Source organism: Convolutriloba macropyga, chromosome 6 (assembly GCF_964194025.1).
Source record: "Convolutriloba macropyga chromosome 6, txConMacr16.3, whole genome shotgun sequence".
Lineage (NCBI taxonomy): Eukaryota > Metazoa > Xenacoelomorpha > Acoela > Convolutidae > Convolutriloba > Convolutriloba macropyga.
The window spans coordinates 66,852,716-66,873,370 of NC_134473.1; the positions used below are offsets into that span (position 1 = coordinate 66,852,716).

General features: G+C 35.3%; 1 protein-coding gene across 44 annotated transcripts in view; it reads left to right on the top strand.

The window, feature by feature from the left end:
• Positions 1-20,655, top strand: part of LOC142340535 (uncharacterized) — a 181,715-nt gene that overhangs the window by 60,256 nt on the left and 100,804 nt on the right. For 6 of the 44 annotated variants that reach the window (XM_075391135.1, XM_075391112.1, XM_075391118.1 and 3 more), the window contains one exon: positions 18,076-18,237. The exons of 36 other annotated variants lie outside the window; for them this stretch is intronic. In XM_075391135.1, coding sequence (XP_075247250.1) covers positions 18,076-18,237 — 162 coding nt within the window. Of the gene's footprint in view, positions 1-9,437; positions 9,600-18,075; positions 18,238-20,655 lie in introns of all 44 variants that reach the window. 2 more of the 44 variants (XM_075391113.1, XM_075391115.1) reach the window with 1 other exon arrangement.

Below are 20,655 nucleotides of genomic sequence, written 5' to 3' on the forward strand. Positions count from 1 at the left end.
CTGTCATACATCTTCCAAACTGTCATACATCGTCCAAACTGTCATACATCTTCCAAACTCTCACGTCTTCCAATCTGTCAGCTTAGTACATCTTCCGAACTGTCATACATCTTCCAAACTGTCATATGTTTCAAACTGTCAACTTAGTACATCTTCCAAAATTTCATACATTTTCTAAACATTCAACTTAGTACATCTTTCAAACTGTCATATCTTACAAACTGTTAACTTGGTACATCTTCATGTTCCAAACTGTCATTTAAGTACGTCTTCAAAGCTCTCATATCTTCCGAACTGTCAATTTAGTTGATCTTTCAAACTGTCATATCTTCCAAACTGTTAATTGGTACATCTTCGAAACTGTCATACAGCTTCCAAATTGTCATATCTTTCTAACTAAATACATCTTTCGAACTGTGAACTTAGTACATCTTCCAAACAGTCATTTTAATAAATCTTCCAAACTGTCAACGTAGTACATCTTCCAAACTGTCATACATCTTTCAATCTTACTTACATCTTCCAAATTGTCATATCGTCCAAACTTTCAACTTAATAAATCTTCCAAACTGTCATATCTTCAAAACATCCATATCTTCCAAACTTTCATATCTTTCAAACTGTAATATCTTTCAAGCTGCCATTTTAGTAATTCTTCCAAACGGTCATTTTAATACATCTTCCATACTGTCATATCTTCCAAACTGTCACATCTTTCAAACAGACATTTTAATACATCTTCCGAACCGGCATTTTTGTACGTCCTCCAAACTGTCAACTTGATACATTTTCCAAACTGTCGTATCTTCCGAATTGTCATTTTAACACATCTTCCAAGCTGTCATACATGTTCCAAGCTGTTATACATCTTCCAAACTGTAACATCTTCCAAACTGTCAGCTTAGTTCATCGTCCGAACTGTCATACATCTTCCAAAATGTCATATCTTTCAAACTGTTAATTTAGCACATGTTCCAAACTCATTTAAGTACGTCTTCAAAACTCATATCTTCCGAACTGTAAATTTAGTTCTGACCGAACTGTCAACTCAGTACATCTTCCGGACTGCCATGCATCTTCCAATTTGTCATATGTTTCTAACTGTCAATTTATGCATCGTCCAAACTCATGTCTTCCAAACTTTCAATTTAGTACGTCGTCCAAACTGTCATATCTTCCAAACTGTCAACTTGGTACATCTTCCAAAGCGTCGTACATTTTCGAAACATTGAGCTTAGTACATCTTCCAAACTGTCAAATATCTCACAAACAGTTAACTCGGTACATCTTCGAAACTGTCATACATATTCCAAACTGTCATACAGCTTTCAAACTGTCATACAGCTTCCAAACTGTCATATCTTCCAAACAGTCATATTAGTACATCCTCCAAACTGTCATTTAAGTACGTCTTCAAAGCTGTCATATCTTCCGAAATGTCATTTTAATATTCCAAACTGTTAATTGGTACATCTTCGAAACTGTCATTTATCTTCCAAACTGTCATACAGTTTCCAAATCGTCATATATTTCAAACTAAATACATCTTTCGAACTGTGAACTTAGTACATCTTCCAAACAGTCATTTTAATAAATCTTCCAAACTGTCATATATTCCAAACTGTCAACGTAGTACATCTTCCAAACTGTCATACATCTTTCAATGTTTCTTACATCTTACAAATTGTCATATCGTCCAATCTTTCAACTTAATAAATCTTCCAAACTGTCATGTCTTCCAAACATCCATATCTTCCAAACTTTCATATCTTTCAAACTGTAATATCTTTCAAACTGTCATTTTAATACATCTTCCGAACCGGCAACTTTGTACGTCCTCCAAACTTTCAAGTTGATACGTCTTCCAAACTGTCGTATCTTCGGAATTGTCATTGTAACACATCTTCCAAGCTGTCATACATGTTCCAAACTGTCATACATCTTCCAAACTGTAACATCTTCCAAACTGTCATCTTAATACATCGTCCAAACTGTCATATCTTCAAAACTTTCAACTTAGTACATCTTCCTAACCATCAATACAGTACATCTTCCAAACTGTCATAAATCTTCCAAACTTTCTGACATCTTCCAAACGGTCATACATCTTTCAAACTGTCATACATCTTCCAAACTGTCATAAATCTTCCAAACTGTCTGACATCTTCCAAACGGTCATACATCTTTCAAACTGTCATACATCTTCCAAACTGTCATACATCTTCCAAACTGTCATACATCTTCCAAACTGTCATACATCTTCCAAACTGTCAGCTTAGTTCATCGTCCGAACTGTCATACATCTTCCAAAATGTCATATCTTTCAAACTGTTATTTTAGCACATGTTCCAAACTGTCATTTAAGTACGTCTTCAAAACTCTCATATCTTCCGAACTGTAAATTTAGTTGATCTTTCAAACTGTCATATCTTCCAAACATCCATATCTTCCAAACTTTCATATCTTTCAAACTGTAATATCTTTCAAGCAGTCATTTTAATACATCTTCCGAACCGGCAACTTTGTACGTCCTCCAAACTGTCAAGTTGATACGTCTTCCAAACTGTCGTATCTTCCGAATTGTCATTTTAACACATCTTCCAAGCTGTCATACATGTTCCAAGCTATCATACATCTTCCAAACTGTAACATCTTCCAAACTGTCAGCTTAAAACATCGTCCAAACTGTCATATCTTCAAAACTTTCAACTTAGTACATCTTCCTAACCGTCAATTCAGTACATCTTCCAAACTGTCATAAATCTTCCAAACTGTCTGACATCTTCCAAACTGTCATACATCTTCCAAACTGTCATACATCTTCCAAACTGTCATACATCTTCCAAACTGTCATACATCTTCCGGACTGTTATGCATCTTCCAAACTGTCATATGCTTCTAACTGTCAATTTATGCATCGTCCAAACTCATGTTTTCCAAACTCAATTTAGTACGTCGTCCAAACTGTCATATCTTCCAAACTGTCAACTTGGTACATCTTCCAAAGCGTCATACATTTTTGAAACATTGAGCTTAGTACATCTTCCAAACTGTCAAATATCTCACAAACAGTTAACTCGGTACATCTTCGAAACTGTCATACATATTCCAAACTGTCATACAGCTTCCAAACTGTCATATCTTCCAAACAGTCATATTAGTACATCTTCTGTCATTTAAACTGTCATTTAAGTACGTCTTCAAAGCTGTCATATCTTCCGAAATGTCAATTTAGTTGATCTTTCAAACTGTCATATCTTCCAAACTGTTAATTGGTGCCTCTCCGAAACTGTCATTTATCTTCCAAACTGTCATACAGCTTTCAAATTGTCATATCTTTCAAACTTAATACATCTTTCGAACTGTGAACTTAACTGTGAACTTAGTACATCTTCCGAACTCTCATACATTATCCAAGCTGTCATACGTCTTGCAAACTGTCGTATCTTCCGAACTTTCATATCTTTCAAACTGTAATATCTTTCAAGCTGTCTTTTTAGTACATCTTCAAAACTGTCGTATCTTGCAAACTATCAACTTAGTACTGCTTCCAAACTGTCATATGTTCCCAAACTGTCACATCTTTCAAACAGTCAACTTAATACATCTTCCGAACCGGCAAGTTTGTATATCCTCCAAACTGTCAACTTGATACAAATTTTAATACATCTTCAAAACTGTCATATCTTCCAAACTATCAACTTAACACTGCTTCCAAACTGCCATATGTTCCAAAATGTAACATCTTCCGAACAGTCAACTTAATACATCTTCCGAACCGGCCACTTTGTACATCCTCCAAACTGTCAACTTGATACATCTTCCAAACTGTCGTACCTTCCGAACTGTCATTTTAACACATCTTCCAAGCTGTCATATATTCCAAACTGTCATCCTAGTACATCTTACAAACTGTCATACATCTTTCAAACTTTCATACATCTTCCAAACTGTCATATCTTTCAAACTGTCATGTGTTCCAAACTGTCATATCTTCTCAACTGTCATATCTTCTCAACTGTCAACTTAATACATCCTCCAAACTGTCATATCTTCCAAACTGTCGTATCTTCCAAGCTGTCATATCTTCCAAACTGTCAATTTAGTACATCTTCCAAACTTTCATACTTCTTCCAAACTATCATATCTTTCAAACTGTCATGTCTTCCAAACCGTCATATCTTCCAAACTGTCAACTTAATACATCCTCCGAACTGTCATATCTTCCAAGCTGTCAACTTGGTACATCTTCCAAAGCGTCATACATTTTTGAAACATTGAGCTTAGTACATCTTCCAAACTGTCAAATATCTCACAAACAGTTAACTCGGTACATCTTCGAAACTGTCATACATATTCCAAACTGTCATACAGCTTCCAAACTGTCATATCTTCCAAACAGTCATATTAGTACATCTTCTGTCATTTAAACTGTCATTTAAGTACGTCTTCAAAGCTGTCATATCTTCCGAAATGTCAATTTAGTTGATCTTTCAAACTGTCATATCTTCCAAACTGTTAATTGGTGCCTCTCCGAAACTGTCATTTATCTTCCAAACTGTCATACAGCTTCCAAATTGTCATATCTTTCAAACTTAATACATCTTTCGAACTGTGAACTTAACTGTGAACTTAGTACATCTTCCGAACTCTCATACATTATCCAAGCTGTCATACGTCTTGCAAACTGTCGTATCTTCCGAACTTTCATATCTTTCAAACTGTAATATCTTTCAAGCTGTCTTTTTAGTACATCTTCAAAACTGTCGTATCTTGCAAACTATCAACTTAGTACTGCTTCCAAACTGTCATATGTTCCCAAACTGTCACATCTTTCAAACAGTCAACTTAATACATCTTCCGAACCGGCAAGTTTGTATATCCTCCAAACTGTCAACTTGATACAAATTTTAATACATCTTCAAAACTGTCATATCTTCCAAACTATCAACTTAACACTGCTTCCAAACTGCCATATGTTCCAAAATGTAACATCTTCCGAACAGTCAACTTAATACATCTTCCGAACCGGCCACTTTGTACATCCTCCAAACTGTCAACTTGATACATCTTCCAAACTGTCGTACCTTCCGAACTGTCATTTTAACACATCTTCCAAGCTGTCATATATTCCAAACTGTCATCCTAGTACATCTTACAAACTGTCATACATCTTTCAAACTTTCATACATCTTCCAAACTGTCATATCTTTCAAACTGTCATGTGTTCCAAACTGTCATATCTTCTCAACTGTCATATCTTCTCAACTGTCAACTTAATACATCCTCCAAACTGTCATATCTTCCAAACTGTCGTATCTTCCAAGCTGTCATATCTTCCAAACTGTCAATTTAGTACATCTTCCAAACTTTCATACTTCTTCCAAACTATCATATCTTTCAAACTGTCATGTCTTCCAAACCGTCATATCTTCCAAACTGTCAACTTAATACATCCTCCGAACTGTCATATCTTCCAAGCTGTCAATTTAATACATCTTCCAAACTGTCATATCTTCCAAGCTGTCAATTTAATACATCCTCCAAACTGTCATATCTTCCAAACTGTCATATCTTCCAAACTCTCTTATCTTCCAAACTCTCATATCTTCCAAACTCTCATATCTTCCAAACTGTCAATTTAGTACATCTTCCAAACTGTCACACATCTTTCAAACTTTCATACATCTTCCAAACTGTCATATCTTCCAAACTGTCATATCTTCCAAACTGTCATATCTTCTCAACTCTCAACTTAATACATCCTCCAAACTGTCATATCTTCCAGGCTGTCAATTTAATACATCTCCCAAACTGTCATATCTGCCAAACTGTCATATCTTCAAAACTGTCAATTTAGGACATCTTCCAAACTGTCATCTTTCAAACTTTCATACATCTTCCAAACTGTCATATCTTTCAAACTGTCATATCTTCCAAAATGCCATGTCCTCCAAACTGTCATATCTTCCAAACTGTCAAATTGATACATCCTCCAAACTGTCATATCTTCCAAGCTGTCAATTTAATACATCTTCCAAACTGTCATATCTTCCAAGCTGTCAATTTAATACATCCTCCAATCTGTCATATCTTCCGAACTGTCATTTCTTCCAAACTCTCATATCTTCCAATCTCTTATATCTTCCAAACTGTCAATTTAGTACATCTTCCAAACTTTCATACATCTTCCAAACTGTCATATCTTCCAAACTGTCATATCTTCTCAACTCTCAACTTAATACATCCTCCAAATTGTCTTATCTTCCAGGCTGTCAATTTAATACATCTCCCAAACTGTCATATCTGCCAAACTGTCATATCTTCCAATCTCTCATATCTTCCAAACTGTCATATCTTGCAAACTGTCAATTTGGGACATCTTCCAAACTGTCATCTTTCAAAGTTTCATACATCTTCCAAACTGTCATATCTTTCAAACTGTCATATCTTTCAAACTGTCATGTCCTCCAAACTGTCATATCTTCCAAACTGTCAAATTAATACATCCTCCAAACTGTCATATCTTCCAAGCTGTCAATTTAATACATCTTCCAAACTGTCATATCTTCCAAGCTGTCAATTTAATACATCCTCCAAACTGTCATATCTTCCAAACTGTCATATCTTCCAAACTCTCATATCTTCCAAACTCTCATATCTTCCAAACTGTCATACATCTTTCAAACTTTCATACATCTTCCAAACTGTCATATCTTCCAAACTGTCATATCTTCCAAACTGTCATATCTTCTCAACTCTCAACTTAATACATCCTCCAAACTGTCTTATCTTCCAGGCTGTCGATTTAATACATCTCCCAAACTGTCATATCTGCCAAAGTGTCAATTTAGGACATCTTCCAAACTTTCATACATCTTTCAAACTTTAATACATCTCGCAAACTGTCATATCTGCCAAACTGTCATATCTTCCAATCTCTCATATCTTCCAAACTGTCATATCTTGCAAACTGTCAATTTGGGACATCTTCCAAACTGTCATCTTTCAAAGTTTCATACATCTTCCAAACTGTCATATCTTTCAAACTGTCATATCTTTCAAACTGTCATGTCCTCCAAACTGTCATATCTTCCAAACTGTCAAATTAATACATCCTCCAAACTGTCATATCTTCCAAGCTGTCAATTTAATACATCTTCCAAACTGTCATATCTTCCAAGCTGTCAATTTAATACATCCTCCAAACTGTCATATCTTCCAAACTGTCATATCTTCCAAACTCTCATATCTTCCAAACTCTCATATCTTCCAAACTGTCATACATCTTTCAAACTTTCATACATCTTCCAAACTGTCATATCTTCCAAACTGTCATATCTTCCAAACTGTCATATCTTCTCAACTCTCAACTTAATACATCCTCCAAACTGTCTTATCTTCCAGGCTGTCGATTTAATACATCTCCCAAACTGTCATATCTGCCAAACTGTCAATTTAGGACATCTTCCAAACTTTCATACATCTTTCAAACTTTCATACATCTTCCAAAATGTCATATCTTTCAAACTGTCATGTCCTCCAAACTGTCATATCTTCCAAACTGTCAACTTAATACATCCTCCAAACTGTCATATCTTCCCAGCTGTCAATTTAATACATCTTCCAAACTTTCATATCTTCCAAGCTGTCAATTTAATACATCCTCCAAACTGTCATATCTTCCAAACTGTCATGTCTTCCAAACTGTCATATCTTCCAAACTGTCATATCTTCCAAACTCTCATATCTTCCAAACTCTCATATCTTCCAAACTGTCATACATCTTTCAAACTTTCATACATCTTCCAAACTGTCATATCTTCCAAACTGTCATATCTTCCAAACTGTCATATCTTCTCAACTCTCAACTTAATACATCCTCCAAACTGTCTTATCTTCCAGGCTGTCGATTTAATACATCTCCCAAACTGTCATATCTGCCAAACTGTCAATTTAGGACATATTCCAAACTTTCATACATCTTTCACTTTCATACATCTTCCAAACTGTCATATCTTTCAAACTGTCATGTCCTCCAAACTGTCATATCTTCCAAACTGTCAACTTAATACATCCTCCAAACCGTCATATCTTCCCAGCTGTCAATTTAATACATCTTCCAAACTTTCATATCTTCCAAGCTGTCAATTTAATACATCCTCCAAACTGTCATATCTTCCAAACTGTCATGTCTTCCAAACTGTCATATCTTCCAAACTGTCAACTTAATACATCCTCCAAACTGTCATATCTTCCAAGCTGTCAATTTAATACATCTTCCAAACTTTCATATCTTCCAGGCTGTCAATTTAATACATCCTCCAAACTGTCATATCTTCCAAACTGTCATGACTTCCAAACTGTCATATCTGCCAAACTGTCAATTTAGGACATCTTCCAAACTTTCATACATCTTTCAAACTTTCATACATCTTCCAAACTTTCATATCTTTCAAACTGTCATGTCCTCCAAACTGTCATATTTTCGAAGATGTCAAATTGATACATCTTCCAAACTGTCCTATCTTCCGAACTGTCATTTTAACACATCTTCCAAGCTGTCATATATTCCAAACTGTCATCCTAGTACATTTTACAAACTGTCATACATCTTTCAAACTTTCATACATCTTCCAAACTGTCATATCTTTCAAACTGTCATGTGTTCCAAACTGTCATATCTTCTCAACTCTCAACTTAATACATCCTCCCAACTGTCATGTCTTCCAGGCTGTCAATATAATACATCTTCCAAACTGTCATATCTGCCAAACTCTCATATCCTCCGAACTGTCATATCTTCCAAACTGTCATATCTTCCAAACTGTCATTTTAGTACATCTTCCAAACTGTCATACATCTTTCAAACTTTCATACATTTTCCAAACTGTCATATCTTCCAAACTATCATATCTTCCAAACTGTCATATTTTCCAAACTGTCAACTTAATACATCCTTGAAACTGTCAGATCTTCCAAGCTATCAATTTAATGCATCTTCCAAACTGTCATATCTTCCAAACTGTCATACATCTTCCAAACTGTCGTATCTTCCAAACTGTCAACTTAAGATATCCTCCAAACTGTCATATCTTCCAAGCTGTCAATTTAATACATCTTCCAAACTGTCATGTCTCCCAAACTGTCAACGTAGTACGTCTTCTAAACTGTCATACATCTTCCAAACCGTCATACCTTCCCAAATTGTCAACTTAGTACATCTTCCAAACTGTCATATCTTCCAAACTGTCATACATCTTCCAAACTCATATCTTCCAAACTGTCAACTTAGTACATCTTCCAAACTGTCATTTCTTCCAAACTGTCAATTTAGTACATCTTCCAAACTGTTATTTTTGCAAACTGAGTTTGAAATATTTGCAAAGGTTAATAGAAGCCTTTTTACCATTTTTTTTTTATTTTTGACCAATCAGGTACAGCGAAAGGAAATCTCCTCTGACTCGAGACATAGACGCGAAGTGATAAACGAAGCTTTCTGTGCTAATACTGAAGAGCAGCTGCAGAAAGCAATTGATGAGAATATTTCCTTCTTAGTTGAGGTTCTCCGTAACATGTACAACGAAGAATGCGTTGAGGTAAGAGTGCACACAAACTTGATTCTGTTTCAAGAATGCTTTTTTTACAATCGAAGAAAAGACTCAAAACAATTTGCAAATATCTAATTCTGTTTTAATAAAATTTTAAGCCACATGAAATCGTTGCATAATAAAGTATTTTAAGTTTCATTTCGTGGATTACTTAGTAACGGAGCGCTTGGAGACTATTCTCTAGTTCAAGAAAACGCTAACAGAAATGTTGTTCGACCAAGGAGTTGAGTGCTTTGGATTATAAAGGGCCAATTTGATAGTCTGTTTGACTCACAGATGAATGTTTCTAGGAAGCCTGCCGTCGCCCCTTTGTTTTTGACCTGAGTTGAAGAGTTTGCGTGTATAGAAAACCGTGCACTGGACAGTAAATTGAAAGCCAGTTCAAAGTTTTTGGGATTACCTTCTATTCAGGACTGACATTTTATCAACTGACTGAATATGTCTACTCAGAGCTAAAATTTTTTTCTACTGAATTCCAATCTTGTAGTATATGTAGAACCGTTTTCATTTAGTCATTTCGTGAAGCAAATTGTGGACCTTATCTTTTGTCATCCATCAAGCTGCATTGATCTTACGAATTCCAGAGACACAAACAACAAGATTTTTCAAACAACAAGATTAGACAAAAAACTATTATTTGCCAGGTACCTTTTTCTTACTATTCGCAACTTGAGAAAAATATGTCTGTTCATTTTTGAAAATTGTGCTTCTGGTATGTTTTATTATGTTGACGATTTTTGTCTTACATTGCACTGCTGTTTGTTCATACAGGTAGCAAAATGTTTAAATATTTCCATAAGTTTTTCTACAAAGTTACGCCGAGTCTTAATCCTATTTTTTAAACACGTGAGCTTTGAAATGGGAAATTTTTTTGCATGTTTAAGGAGCCTTTCAAAGCGCATGTTTAAGAGCCGCATTGAGCAGCGTGATAAGCGAACATATCAATTACCTAAAAGGCTCAAAGTAGATGAGTGTGAACCGAACCTGGGACAAAAGACTGTTAGTAAGGTGCAGTTACCACGAGGCTATGAGGGTGTGAAAGTAGGTTCGCCTAGAGGAAGAATTTACTTTCTTGGATACTACGTGCTTTTTGGTCCCGAACAAAGTCTGAAGTATTTATTTTAAAAGTGTTTTTTTTTGCAAAGTTTCAGCTTTACAGATTCTGTGCTATTCTAGAACACTCTTAGCTTTTAAATAAGTTTATCACGCTTTACTCTTTGAGTTTTGCGTGCTCTCAAATGCTCCCAATCTGAAATTTGGTAATCATAAAAGCGATTGAGAAAGGGTGGTTTGTTGAGGTTATAGCGAAGTTGGTAAGATTGAGGAATGCTATTCTGAGCGTCCAGGGTTCGAACACGTGTCGGGTACCTTCCTTCGTAGACATGAAAGTTTCTAACCAACAGCAGGCAACCTAGCGTTCGAGAGCAATTCTTGGTACGCGAGTCCGTTTGTATTACTGTGTGTTTGGGGGATGAAAAATGGGAATTTTTTTCCCTCTATAGCTATTGTTCTTTCCTTTTCTTTGTTTTTTTCATTTCAAACGTTTGAACGGTGGTTTTTCGTAGAAACCAGTCTATTTCGCCTGTTAGTTGTGTTGGCTCCAAACGAATTTTTCTAACTTTCTTTCTCTTCTCTTTCTCTCTTTCTGTCTTTTTTTTCTTCCTTTCTTTCCTCTAGTTCTCTCTCTCTCTCTCTCTTCTATCCTTTTTTTCTTATATCTCCCTGTATTTTCTCTCTTTTTTGTCTTTCTCACTTCTATCGCTTTTGTTCATCTTTCTTTCTTTCTTTCTTTCTTTCTTTCTTTCTTTCCTTCCTTCTTTCTTTCTTTCTTCCTTTCTCTCTCTATCTGCTGCTGCTTTCCTTCATTGTCTCTCTCTCTCTCTCTCTCTCTCTCTCTCTCTCTCTCTCTCTCTCTCTCTCTGTTTCTATCTTTCTCTCTCACACTCTGTTTCTTCTCTCTCTCTCTCTCTCTTTCTTTTTCCTTTGTTCCGTTTCTCTCTCTCTCTCTCTCTCTCTCTATCTTCCTTTGTTCTCTTTCTCTTCTCTATTTTTTTCTTCAATTCAAGGATCAGGAAAACCAGTTGAGCATATAATCCCCCCAAAGAAACGGGAGGCCAAAACAGAATTAACCAAAAGCTTCAGTTAGACTGTATTGGAGAAATCAAACAGCTGTCTCTGTCCTCTACAGGATACTCACAGGTTGAGTTTCATTTTTTATCTGTTGATTTGCGGTTCTATTACTATTATGCATAAAATTGCTATGAAACTAAGTTTTGAGCAGTTTTAGTCATATTGTCTGATCTTCCTCTATTATACTAAATATCAATTGTTTTCTCTATGTGGCAATTCTTCTTTCCATTCGTATGGTGGTTTCTTTGTTTTTTTTTCATTTCAAATCTTTGAAAGATGGTTTATCGTAAACCACTTGAGTTTTCTAGTTAGTATTGTTGCCCCTAAACGAATTTTAGAGCAATCATTTTTCTTTTCCTTCTTTCTCTCTCTCTCTCTCTGTGTTTCTCTCTCTCGCTCTGTGTATTTGTGTCTGTGTGTGTGTGTTTCGTCCTCTCTTTCTTCTCTTTCCTCAGTTCTGTTTCTCTCTCTCGCTCTCTCTCTCTATCTCCTTTTTCCTTCTTTCCGTCTCTCCCCCTTTGTTTACTTCTCTATTCTTCTCTTTGCAAATTTAATGATCAAGAAACCAGTTGAGCAAATAGTCACCCCACCAAAGGGAGTCAAAAACAGAATACACCAAGAACTTCAAACAGACTGAATTGAAAAAGTCAAACATTTTTTTCTGTCCTCCATAGGATAACCACAGGTTGAGTTTTATTTTATAGCTGTTGATTTGCGGTTCTATTACCATTATCCATAAAATCACTATAACACTAAGTTTTGAGCAGTTTTAGTCGTATTGTCTAATCTTCCTTTGTTATATTAAACATCAGTCGCAATTGAGCACAATGGTTAACATTGCTCCTATCGTAGCATGTCTTAGCGGTCCTTAATCATGCAATCGAGCATAATAATTGCGTTTGGAGACGCGCTTTACCATCATTTTTAAGCTACTGATATGCACAATTTTTGCGCATGCGGTATAGCAAAAACAAGCGGTCCACAAACGCCTTTGTCCAGAAATTTGCTGCAGTAAGAGCAAAAAACAAGTGCAACAACACGCATAGTTAGCGTAAGTATTTCGACCTCTGGATATTAAACGGGGGGCATGAGTTCGAGTTCAAGTCGGTGCGAAACAGAAACTTTAACTTCTTTTAGACCTTCTATTCGTGTAAATGATTTTCTTGTTATGGTTTTGCGGGCCTGCTAGTTAAATTTTTAAAACAGTAATTTTTGAAGTTGGGTAGTTTATTATTTGGAAGTGTAGTCTCAGCATTCAGGTGTCATATGTCTTGTCAGTGCGTTCTGCTCTCAGAGGTTGGCTTCAGCTTCTCCAATTTCCCTTTCAGATTTTGAAAGAGTTTCTTGTCATATGTGTCTAGATTTCTCAATTTCTATTATCTGACTAAAAAAAGGTAAAATCAATTTTTCTCGATTAATCGCATCAGGGTTCTACATTGTTTTGATCGGTCGAAATTATGGCACATTGTTTTGATCGGTCGAAATTATGGCAGCCTACAATATTTGAGCTGTATAAATCTCTTGTTGCTTGAACTAATTTTTCCGCTGATTTTTTGGTTCTAAGGGAGCTTTGATTTGTGGCTGCGAAGCTTTATGATTAGCGAGCTATTTTGCGGTGCCCTTGATTTTTACAGTTCAAAGATTTAACTTTTATTGGGCGCTCTGTTTCAGAATCTGCTACCACATTTTTTGACTTGTTGAAAATAGATGGAATGTTTTCGGCTTAGAGCCAAAAAGCGAGTAATTTAGAAGCTGGGACTGTTTTCACGCCAGTCTTAACGTTGGACAAGAAACCGGGTTTGGAAAAATTCAATCTTCGTGAGAGAATTGGATTTTTGTTTTCACCGTTTTGTTCATACGTGTTTCTTTAAATGGTAAATGGGGCCTTCCGAGGCAATTCAAACTAGTTTTTGTGCTTGTCTTTGAAAATACTTAAAATTGTAATGCAGGTGTTCTGCTGTTTTTTTTCAATACAGAGCATCTGGAAAGACAAATGTTTGCGGCGAATGACTTGTTCCTCTCCTTAATGGTCATTTATGCGCGTGACGTGATTTGTCATCTTCATCGGCAAGAGTTTTTAGGACCTTTGTGTCATAAGGTTTGATCATTCTTGACGTCACTCAACAACATGAGTTTTCACTTTAAAACTGTTGTTTAATTTAAATTAGTTTAAGGTCAAAGAATCTTTTTGTAATGTCTGTCCCTCAAAAAAAGTCTTCTGTGGGTCGAAATTGAACAGGAACTCCAATTTTATTTCAAATTTTCTTTCAAGTTTTGAAAGAGTCTTCCATTACCTCACCAACTCATGTTTGTATCTTTCTATCTAAAATGTTTGTATCTTTCTATCCAAAATGTTTGTATCCTTCTATCTTGTTTTTTATAGACTGATTTTAGTCAGCTCGCTGTTTTGCTCAGGCTTTTTTTTGTGGACCTCTTTCAAAATAATTACTCAATTGTTTATTTATTGAGAAATTATTTAGCATTTCGTCCTAAAGAGGTAGGGCATTATTCTGCCATTGATCTAGTTGAATTTCACCTCATTTTTTTTAAGGCCCTGTCCCTTTTGAATTCAATTTTTTTAGCATTTTTCAATGGATTCTTTTGGGTATTATATTTTTCCAGTACTCCAATTCGATGCCTTAAATCTTTCACAAATTTTTATTTTGGGATAAATTTTTTTTTATTTAAATTCAGTAATTGTGACTTCGAGTGCTTCACTTTCTCTTTATCATTTTTCCTGAATCGCAATGAAGAGATGTTAAAACTTAAATTCAGAACCACGGCTTCACATTTTTCCTAGTGTGTATTCAAATCAAGTTTTTAAGTAGTTCCTCAATTCAAGTTTCCAGAAGCCAAGAGTTTATTTTCTCTATCAGGATCCTTGAAAGACTAGCAATGAGTGAGTGCTGGTACATTTCATGCCACGTGCAGACTCTCACAGCGACTATCGTCATCATGAGTTGTGTTGTTCACTTTTCCAGTAAAACTGTCAAATTTCTTGTTTGTGCTCAATATATTTTTTTAAATGTGCGAGTTCTCAGCCCATTTTATTCAGAGCTAATCCAATTTTGGCGCCTGTGCGTAATTGTGGACAGAAGAAACATCATAGCTTGTTGATAGTAGTTTTCTGTCGGATGATTTGCTTTAAAACTATATAACTGTTCATTACTCAAAAAAAATCCGCTGGAGAATCTAGGTTCCTTCCAGCCGTCGCGCCGTTCACTGGTGACTTTCAACATACCTTCAAATTACCGTTTTTTTTCAAATAATGATAGATATTTTAAGATCTCAATATTTCTTCGTACCTGGTTCAAAGAAAGAAACTCTCCCCTGAGAACCGACAGAGACGCCAAGTGATGAGACAAGCTGATTGTTCTAATACTAAAAGAGCTATTGATGGAATGCAATTGATGAGACAAATTGCTTCATAGTTGACCTCATTACTGCGAAATACAACGCGGCATGTGTCGACGTAAGAAATCGCTATCAAAGAAGAGGTCTAGGTTTGAATAAAGTAGGTCAAGGAACCTAATTCTTCCATTGCTACGATATTCAGTACGTCATCTCCTTCCCATTGATACCTCAAGCTCAACCGCAGTTTCACATGGGATGTCTTGTATATTTCACAGAGTTAATAAACATATAATCCAAGTGCGGGTAAAAATTTTGAATAAAGTTAAAATTTGTCCTTTGGTGTTGAAAATATACTCACTAAAACTAATTTTTTAATGACTGCCCTCAAAGGTCACTTCAAGATACTGAGTTATTATTTAAAACTGAATTCGCAACTTTCGTACAAATTTCAGTGAAAAATGATAAAAATTTAAAGACTTTTTAAATAAACTTATTAGCAAAATTGACATGGAATTATTTAGGTCGAAGATGATAACATTTTTGAAAACTTAACAACTTAACATTTTCGGAAACTTAACAGGAGAGAAAGTAGAGCTGATATGGCTTTCTATTTACATAAATGAAGACAGTTAAGCCTTGAAGCAAACAGCCCAGTTTGTCAGAAAATTGACGAGAAGGACATCTCAATCGCCGATCGATTACCCTCGAAGTCGGAAAAAATCAAGTATTTGTAAAATTTTGTCTCAGGTTAACAAATTTCGCCTGTTGATGGGATCACAGCCTTATCTTCATAGTCGGGAAAGCTGCTTCTGTATAAAACGCTAGCGAAAGAATTGAAAGACATCGTAATCAGTTTTGACAAAGAAAATCCTCTGGTGTTGACGATATTTGTAATGAAATTGCAAAATTATCTCAAAGCACCGTTCCTTAGCTGTGAATCTAAGAAAAAGCTTTTTTTCTGAAAAGAAGGCAGTTAGTCATTCAATCCTACTAGAGAACTTGAAAAGTAGAGAACTTGAAAAGTGAACTTGTGGAATTTACAGAAACTGACGTAACTGCTTCAAATCTTAATTTGTGAACAGAATGCACAAAATTGTTAATGAATGCATTGTTCTCAATTTTATAAATTAAATTGTTTTGTACCGCAGGGATCTATTTTGGGGCTTCTTTTATTTTTTTTTTTCATATACTTTTTTGACTTACTTCTTCTGGCTGATGATAAAATTGTCGAAGCCGTTGGAATCATAGAATCTGAATTGAAACTTCTGATGCCTAATCTGAAAGAACTATGCAGCTTTTTTAAGCTTAGTTCAATTGATTCGCTATTTTGCTGTAATCCTAGAGATATAACTTTTGAGCCGTTTCACAATTATTTTTGGGTTAAGTTAGATAATAAATTTGCTTTCCATACTCATATCAATCATGTCAAAAAGAAATAAAGTAGGCAGTGTGGTATTCCTTCAAAATGACGACAGTGCTGAGGACTCAGTTAATCAGTTACCGCCAACGCCAAATATTCAATGCGGTGCTTTAGTGTACTGGTGCTCCTCTAGCTATTCTAAGCTAAAACCAATTCATCTTCTGCAGAAAAACTTTTTTCCCTGGATAACGTCAATCATTGCGGCCTTTTTTTAAGGCATTCTTTATCAATCGTTTTTTTTTTGAAATCGCTAAATGGTTTCCACGAAAAGGGATTTTTGCAATGAGCTCTGTAATTTGATAATTGAACCAGTTTGAGCAAGGAATTTGGAACCGCTTTCAGTACTTCGTAGAGTTGCTAAATTGTATATCATCTTGATTGGAGTATCTGAATTAGTTCGCCATTTTTTGAGATCTGAATTAGTTCGCCAGTTTTTTAATCATTTTGAGATTTTGGCTATTCACCGCCGAACGCTAGAATACCACCGAAACATCTTCGTTCGTTCAAGTTTTGATGACGCAAGACCTAAAAGAAGTTGCTTATACTTCAATTGTAGCACGAATTTCGGACTAAAGGGCTTTTGAGTTTTTTGCATTAATAAATTGCTTATGCTGCTCGGAAAAAAAACTGAAATCAGATGTTGAGTTGAAAATCGTTTTCAGTTTGACTATTAAATAAGAATTGTGTGGCTCTATTTTTAAAAATTCAATAAGGTCAAACTGTTAATCGTTAGTACTGAGTCACCTGCGACTCGTAAATTTTCCAGATTTATTGATTTCTGAAACAAAATTTGTCAGAAAATTTCCCCTTCATTTTTTAATCTTCTGTGAAAATCGCCACCTTTCTTTTCTGAGACGTTTTTGATTTCCATATTCAAGCTCCTTGTATATATTTTGAACACTGAAAAAAAAATTCCAATGTATTATCTCCATGGATTTGAAAATTTCATTAATTTCAAACTTTAGCATTTAAAATTAAATGAAAATACATAGCACAACTCAAAATTTGGCACAATACTGTGGACGTTGATCATCTGCTATATTTGGAAGGGATTTCTCAATGAAAATATTCTATTTTGGGCGTCATTGACGTCTGAGCCAAGTTCTCGAAAACCGGTTCTTCTTTGTTTCTTTGGAGTGTTTCTGATTTTAATTAGCTATTTAGTCTTTGTAGCGAATAGTCAATATGTCTAATGATACTTTTTTTGCGTCTGACAATGCAGCTTTATCTCAAGCTATCGTTACCAAATTTACTAATTTTTTTTTACTGATGTTTCCATAGAGTTAAAGACGAGAGAATACTTTTGATGCGATACACACTGGAGGTTATATAGCTGTATGAACAGCTATATAACCTTCTCCAGTGTGTATCGTATCAAAAGTATTCTCTCTTCTTTAACTATAGCCGACCCTTCAAAATCGATCTAGGAATCGAGAAACTCAGTTCAGTTTTCTACAGCCCGCTTGAACCGAAATGGCGATAATAATTCTTTTCCCGAACTGGGATTTGTTTTTGGTCACCAGTGCCGAATTTACTTTGTTCACGGTTGTATTAAATCAGGCTCATGCTAGCCAATCTGGGAACACACTGAGGTCAAAAAGACAAGTTTCGAATGCGGCAGATTGTGCTCAAACGGAACGTGAGTTGAACAATGCCATTGAGAGTGGAAATCAATTCCTTGTCAACATCCTTCAGCAAACGTATGACAGGGAGTGTAAAGAGGTATGAGTCGAGGCCACAAACTTTGGGGATACTAGTTAATAATTGAATGAGTGAAAGTTTTCCGCCACCAAAAATTCTAACACAAATGAGTGATATTCAATCACTATAGAAACGGGCAAATCATGAACAGATTCTGTCTGACTAAATGTTAACTTAAAAAACAGCCCACTCTATGCAAACACCATCATATAAAACTTCATAAATGAATGATTATTTGAAAAAAATTAGCTGTTGATATATTCTTGATTAACAACCAATATGGATATGAATTTTCGGATATGATTTTCCATAAATGGATATGATTTTTCAAAAAAAATTAACTGTTGATATATTCTTGATTAGTAACCAAAATAGCAAATGTTGATTACTCATGTGCAAGCACTCGATTTCTAATCAGCGTTGCCCAAAATGTCCTAAGCGTTGAATTGCTCTCAAACGAAGGTTGTAGCGCTTATATTAGTCCTTCTGGCCTTCTAAGTAATTTTTCGTACTTCCGAATTTTTGTCTGATCGCTTTTTTTGTCGGAACATTGGATTTTCCGTTCTCAAAAACGTGATAAACAGGAAAATCCCGGAGGGCATTAAGGTCTTTTAGCGCCTCACTGCTCATTAGTCTCTAAATATGCAATTCAACGAAACTTTGGAGTCATAATTTTACCCCCTGGCTCTGAAGTTTCGATACAAATCTACAGCGCCAGGTTTAATTGTGGCTTATTGAAGCCAGTGGGCAATTCTTATCCTTTGTCATTAAGGATCGGACCTTTGAATTAAATTTACAAAAAAAATCAAGCAGATGATAAATATAGCAGAAAAATCAAGCATGGCTTTTCCTTTTGGTTCTCTCATTTAAAAATATGGCAATTGAGTTTTTTTGGATATTTCTGCTTTTATGTGGAAAGTATTGTCACTTGTTGTTACTATAAGGACACCTGGTTTGGATCAGAGTTTTGATATTTTTTTTGCTTCTGAAATTTTTTTGAAAAGTTAGTTTTTAATATCTTTTGATGTATTGATTTTAATCATCTGTGCCCAATCTGATGTCACAACCGATATTTGATAAGTCTATGCCCATTGAACGCACCACGGTACGTCATGCGTTCAAAACTAAGATGTACCTGAAACATTAATTTTTTATAGACGCGAAACGTTAGCAAGGCAATTGATGGTTTTATCGTGGTTGCTTACGAACCAAGGTGAGTTTAAGAACTGAAGGATAGGTATTGTGCTCTTTTTCACGACTCTTTTTAAGACTTTTTCACAAAATAGGAGTATTGGAGAAGTGTCTTCTATAGAACTGAAAGAGGTTTTGTGGTTTTGTTTGTTGATGATTTTCGATGTTTCGAGTATTTCGACATTTTTATGTGTAGTTCTATTCAATGAAATAGTCGGTAATTTTAGTTATTTGTTTTTTTCTGTTTTGGAAAACTTTACTACTAAACGTTAATTTTTTGAAGGAAGACGACAATTTGGGTCTTTTGCGGAATTCGTCCGGCTATGTTTTTTTTAATCGGTGAAACATTGTCGAGCTGAAAAACCGTTAGTTCTGCGAGTGAATAAGGCTTAAGTTGTTCTGGTAAAGAACTCCGGAGAGCGGACAGTTTGTTCATACTTTCTTTTGAGAAAGAGCTAGCATTTTTTTGCTGACTTAGTTTTTTTAAAGCAGTTTTTTTTCTCAAAAAAATGTGCCTGAAAGTTTTATTGTAGACTAAAGTAATTATATGGAGGTTTTCCTTGCCTTGTAACGCGTTCTGGCAATTCAGGGGATTTTTACGCTAATTTGAGAATTTTTCAACTGCTTTGCGGATGTTCAGGCTAAATCAGCAATTTTTGGCCCATTATGTAGTTTTATTGAATTTACGGGTAATTGAATGGAAGCCTAATGCTCTCAGGTTTTATGAATTGGATGAATTTTTTGTGACAAAGCAGGTTTTTTTATGAATTACAATTTTTCTTCAGTTTTTTATTTCATCATCAGATGTTTGTGAGCTTATTATGGCTTGTCCAATATTGTGGGAACATTTTTGTTGCGTTGATTGCATTGAAAAAATTTTCTAATTGGATATGCATTTGTACTAAATAAACAAATATTTAATTTTTTAATTTTGTTGCTTGTTGGCTATTTTTTGGAATTTAACTGAAGATTGCTATTTTCTCAGTTTTTTTACCTTCTTCCAGCATTTGGTAATAGTTACTTAAATAATTAGTTTTCCCGCTGAAGACGACCTCGATTGTTTTCCGTTATTGTTCCGGCTATGTGATAATCAATAATTGTGTTTCAGTGATTTTAAAGTGACTTCGGCACGTGCCAAATTTTGTGACTAGACAAATTGCACGAGCAGAGTGAAAAAAGAGTGGTTGTTAGTTCGTACCGCTGTTTTCGAAAAAGCGGGAAAATGTCGTGTGATAAAGTTTTGGGTTT